We start from the raw sequence: 4,780 nt of genomic DNA, 5'->3' as shown, positions 1-4,780 counted from the left end.
TCAGTCCGATTAAGCGTCTGCCTTCAGCTCAGGTCATGATCCTAGAGTTCTAGGATCGAGCCCTGCTTGGGGCTCCCTGCTCAGTGGGGAGCCTGCTCCTCTCTCTCCCTCTGCTGCTCCCACTGCTTATTTATTAAATAAATAAAATCTTTGAAAATAGATAGGGGCACCTGGGTGCCTCAGTCAGTAAGTAGCTGCCTTTGGGTCAGGTCATGATCCCAGGGTCCTGGGATCAAGTCCTGAGTTGGGCTCCTTGATCAGTGGGCGGCCCTCTTCTCCCTCTCCCTTTGCCTGCCACTCTGCCTGCTTGTTCTCTCTTTCTCTCTGTGTCAAATATATTAAAATCTTTTAAAAAATAAATAAAAATAAATAGACAAAATATTATTTTTCTGGTGTTTGCTTATTTGTCACCTTTTAAAAATGAAGGAGTTGATGTGACTTCTAGAAAAGAATGAGAAGCATTTTAAAGAAATAAATGTTCACTTTTAAAAAAATTTTAAGAGAGGGAGAGAGAGAGAGAGAGAGAGAGATGGGGTGGGGCAGAGGGAGAGGGAGAGAGAGAATCCTAAGCAGGACCCATGCCCAGTGTAAAGCCGGGTGGTGGACTCGATCCCACGACTCTGAGATCATGATCAGAGCCCAGATCAAGAGTTGGATGCTTAACCCACTGAGCCACCCTGGTAGGTGCTCCATGAATGTTCACTTTTTAACCTAGTTTTGTAATTTTGTGTTTGACTTCTTAAGGAAAGCCCCCTAAACTGGGTAAGTTTCTGGCCCCACAAAACTTGGGTCCACCCTGGTACTGCCACCGTTTGTCTGTGGGATGAGGTGAGGGAAGGTGGGTTGCCTTGAGATTCCCCTGAGGGTGCCCTGAGTCAGAGAGGCAGGCATGAGGAAGGGCCTATTGAACTTGGCCATTGCCTACATACTCTCCATGGCCCCGGAGGACATGCTCAGACAGCTGGGCTCCTTTGCAAGGCCCCTTGGGCAGTGAGAATTTCCAGAAGGGAAGATCTGGTATCCTAAAGGCTCTTAGATTTCACTTCTTGTGTATATGGAGGACCGCACAGAAAGGAAGGGCGTTTTTACACCATTGTCAAGTTCAACGGAGTGATTATTTTATCATGTTCATCTCTCCTACTATACTGTAAGCTCCTTGAGGACAGGGCTCTTGTTTGTCTCACTCACCACTGTATCCCCAGCACCTAGCACAATGGCATAGAGTGGTGCTTAATAAATCTCTAGCAAAACGATGCATTGAGCTCTTTGCCGCATCTATTGCGAGGATGAAGACCATTCTCAGCAATCAGATGGTCGACATCCCGGAGAATGTCGACATCACCCTGAAGGGACACACGGTGATCGTGAAGGGCCCCAGAGGAACCCTGCGAAGGGACTTCAACCACATCAACGTAGAACTCAGTCTTCTTGGAAAGAAAAAGAAGAGGCTCCGAGTTGACAAATGGTGGGGGAACAGAAAAGAGCTGGCTACGGTTCGCACCATCTGTAGTCACGTGCAGAACATGATCAAGGGCGTTACACTGGGCTTCCGATACAAGATGAGGTCTGTGTATGCTCACTTCCCCATCAACGTTGTTATTCAGGAGAATGGTTCTCTTGTTGAAATCCGAAATTTCTTGAGTGAAAAATATATCCGCAGGGTTCGGATGAGGCCAGGTGTTGCTTGTTCTGTATCTCAAGCCCAAAAAGATGAGTTAATTCTTGAAGGAAATGACATTGAACTTGTATCAAACTCAGCTGCTTTGATTCAGCAAGCCACAACTGTTAAAAACAAGGATATCAGAAAATTTTTGGATGGTATCTATGTTTCTGAAAAAGGAACAGTTCAGCAGGCTGATGAATAAGATCTGAGTTGTCCATCTGCAGAAACAGCGAGAAGCCGGATGATTTTTCAGACTTACTTGTGATATTTTAAAGATGCAATAAAAGCTATACTGAAAAAAAAAAAAAAAACGATGCATTGAATAAATTAATAAATGCACCAGGGGAGAGGCACGCAGCCAGGCAGGACCCTCTCTCATCTCTAAGCCCTGAGCCACAGGAAGCCCTCTGCAGACTTGCAGATGGTGTCTATGTGTCCCTGAACGCATCCTTCTTGGGGATGTCTGTGCCCCCGATGGGGACTGGAGGGGCTGCAGCAGGTAGGGTCCAGGGGTGAGGCTTGATCAGTGCTGATGAGGAAGGAGGAGGGGTGAGGTAGTGAGGATGGATGGGAGAGCTAGCCATTGTCATGGAATCAGAGCCCTCACCCTAGAAACCAGGAGGAACTGAGAGGTTTTGATAAGGTTGGCATGAGCCCTGTGGCCAGAGTGACTGAGCCAGGACTTGCCTGACCTCGTTGAAGTTCAGAGCTGGAAAGCGCCCGGAGTTCACCTGGAATGCTGAGTTCCTGTCCACCAGAGCCCTTTGGGTATCACCCCCTCCTGTGTTGATGTGCATGAGCGTGTCTGTGGGACAGGGTCGTCTAAGGGAGGAGGAGAGTAGGGCCCTTGGTTCAAAAGGCCCGCTTTTGCTGGTTTTCTGTATTCTAGTCCCTCAGTAGAGTGTCCCAACAGCAGAAAAGACTTGGAAACCACTTCCCTAGAACAAGTCATCTTGTTCTAATAAAGCCAGTTTTTGTTAGTCTCTCTGTGTTTTTAAGATATCACACATCTACAGTTTTTAGTGCCATACTGTTAGTTCATATTTTTAAGAATCTAATATCAGAGTCAGTTCTGTTTTGAAACCACCCAGATAAGTAATATGCCACATTGCAATTTCAACTAGAACAAAGGGACACTCATTTAGAAAGCTTTGTGTGTGTTTCCATACTTCTCAAGAGGGGTAAGAAAATGCCAATCAGCATAGCAAACCTTCTTCTGAAGCTCTAGTTCTAGTTCAAAGAACCCAAGAGCATTGAGATGGACACAACCAATGGTGTGGCAGTCTCTGCCCATCACTGGTGAGCGTAAAGAAGGCTTTTATTAAAACAAATAAAAAATAAATGTTTACTATCAGTTAAAAGGTCTCATTCTTTGTCCACTTCTGCCAGAAAAAAAATTTGAAAAGCTTTTCTCAAACTTATTAAACAAGAGATAGATTCCTCCCCACCATGGTCATGGTGTCAAAAGAACATATTTGCTGTTAGTTTATAACTATCTCCGTGTACTGTTGCCCCAAATGGTATAGAGTCAGAAAGAGTTTGCAGTGGGAAAACTTTGCATGCAAATTGTTAATGTTCAGTTGTTAATGACATAACAAGGACATCTTTAATTTTTTTTTTAGAGTAGTACTAAATGTTAGTAGTACTAACATTTAATTTTCACAGTTAATTACCTTTTCCTGTTATCTTTTGAATAAGTCCTGTGAATAATTATTTGGATAATTATTTAAAAGTTTTTGTCTCCTAATCATTTGTTCTGATATATTAAGTTTAATGTTTATATTTCTTCGAATGTTTCACTTAATGTTTTATATGTTCATTAATTTTTGAAATGAAGATAAATGTAACGTTTGGTTTCACTGATTTAAAAATGTATTAGTAATCTGAGCACTTAAAATACACATGTTCGCTCAGTGTTTTGGGGTTATGCGAAAGCTAAGGACCGTTCATATTGTGATCACTATGTGAAAAATAGCCCTGTTGCACGCAAAGGACAGCACCAGTATTCAGAGAAATTAAGGGGACTTACTTCAAGGTCACAGGGCTCTTTAGTGAGTGGCAGAGGATGGCGTACGAATCCAGCTCTTCCCATGCTAAGTCTCTAGTTTTTGTCTGCCTCACTCTGCCTCTGACCCAGGAGAAACGGTGCAGGTTCTCCTCATCTGTGTCCTTGGTCATGTCTCTGTTGAAACCCCAACCCTCAGGTAGGAATGTGAGGCTGGTCCCACGGCTGTTAGAGATGCCGAAACCATAGGACCCAGTACCCACTCTCTTTTGCTCCCAGGGACTCTAAAGGCCACATGGAAGGGGGAAATGGCAGGGCCCAAGAAGAAGGGGAAAAGGGGGCTAAGATCCAGTAAGTCAGAGAGGCAGCCTTTGGCCTTGAGGGAGGAAGCCATGCACAAGCAGGTGGTCTCTGGTCTCCCCGCACATTGGAGTGTGTTTGTGGTTGTATCCCACACTCTGCTTGCTGTGGTCTTTGCTACGGGGTGAGGTGTTGCAGGGAGTGGAAGCCATCGCTCACTGCCCAGATCCTGGGCAGCATTGTGTGTCATGAGTGTCATGTGAAGGCCCCGCTTAGGATACTTTCCCAGAGAGACCTCAGGGTCCGTTCTGGGGACCCTGATACAGCCCATAGCTGCACACTGCGTCTGACTTGCTCACAAACATCTCGCCTTCCCCATCGGAGAGCGGAGGGCCCCACTCCTGGGCAGGCCCAGCTGCTGACCGCTCTGCTAATTAATGACTGCTGATTGGCTTGAGAGGCGCACTCATTATGCCCAGTAGAGATCAAAGCCAGGCCCAATAATCTGCTAAACGAGATGTCAGATTAGGGCATTCTTCTGGGCTATTAGAAAGATTTTTCTCCTTGGGTAAAGGCCTGTCAGGGTGTATGACCCCGTCACCCACCAGGAGCCAAGCCTCAGGGAAGCTCTGCAGCCTCCCTGCTCCTCTTACTTTGAATGTGGCCATTTAATGGGACAGTCCCCCACCCCTCCCCAGGGTCCTAGGGATGATCCCAGGGGGAGGTCACAAAATGGGGAGCCGTCCCCCTAGGAAAGTCATGTTTGGGCACAGTCACTTCTGCTTCTTTGTCCTTGGGGTTTTGGGTGATTA

At 45.9% G+C, this 4,780-nt stretch overlaps 1 protein-coding gene across 1 annotated transcript; it reads left to right on the top strand.

Annotated features, from left to right (window-relative positions):
• Positions 1-1,264: 1,264 nt before the first annotated feature.
• LOC116595505 (60S ribosomal protein L9-like) lies at positions 1,265-1,959 on the top strand. The gene has a single exon (XM_032351938.1). It carries the CDS (start codon positions 1,287-1,289, stop codon positions 1,863-1,865), a length of 579 nt encoding a protein of 192 aa, XP_032207829.1. The 5' UTR covers positions 1,265-1,286; the 3' UTR covers positions 1,866-1,959.
• The last annotated feature ends 2,821 nt before the right edge of the window (positions 1,960-4,780 follow it).

Source organism: Mustela erminea, chromosome 7 (genome assembly GCF_009829155.1).
Source record: "Mustela erminea isolate mMusErm1 chromosome 7, mMusErm1.Pri, whole genome shotgun sequence".
In the NCBI taxonomy this organism is placed as follows: Eukaryota; Metazoa; Chordata; class Mammalia; order Carnivora; family Mustelidae; genus Mustela; species Mustela erminea.
Note: the sequence above shows the minus strand (reverse complement) of the source record. Positions and strands in the feature narration are given on the sequence as shown.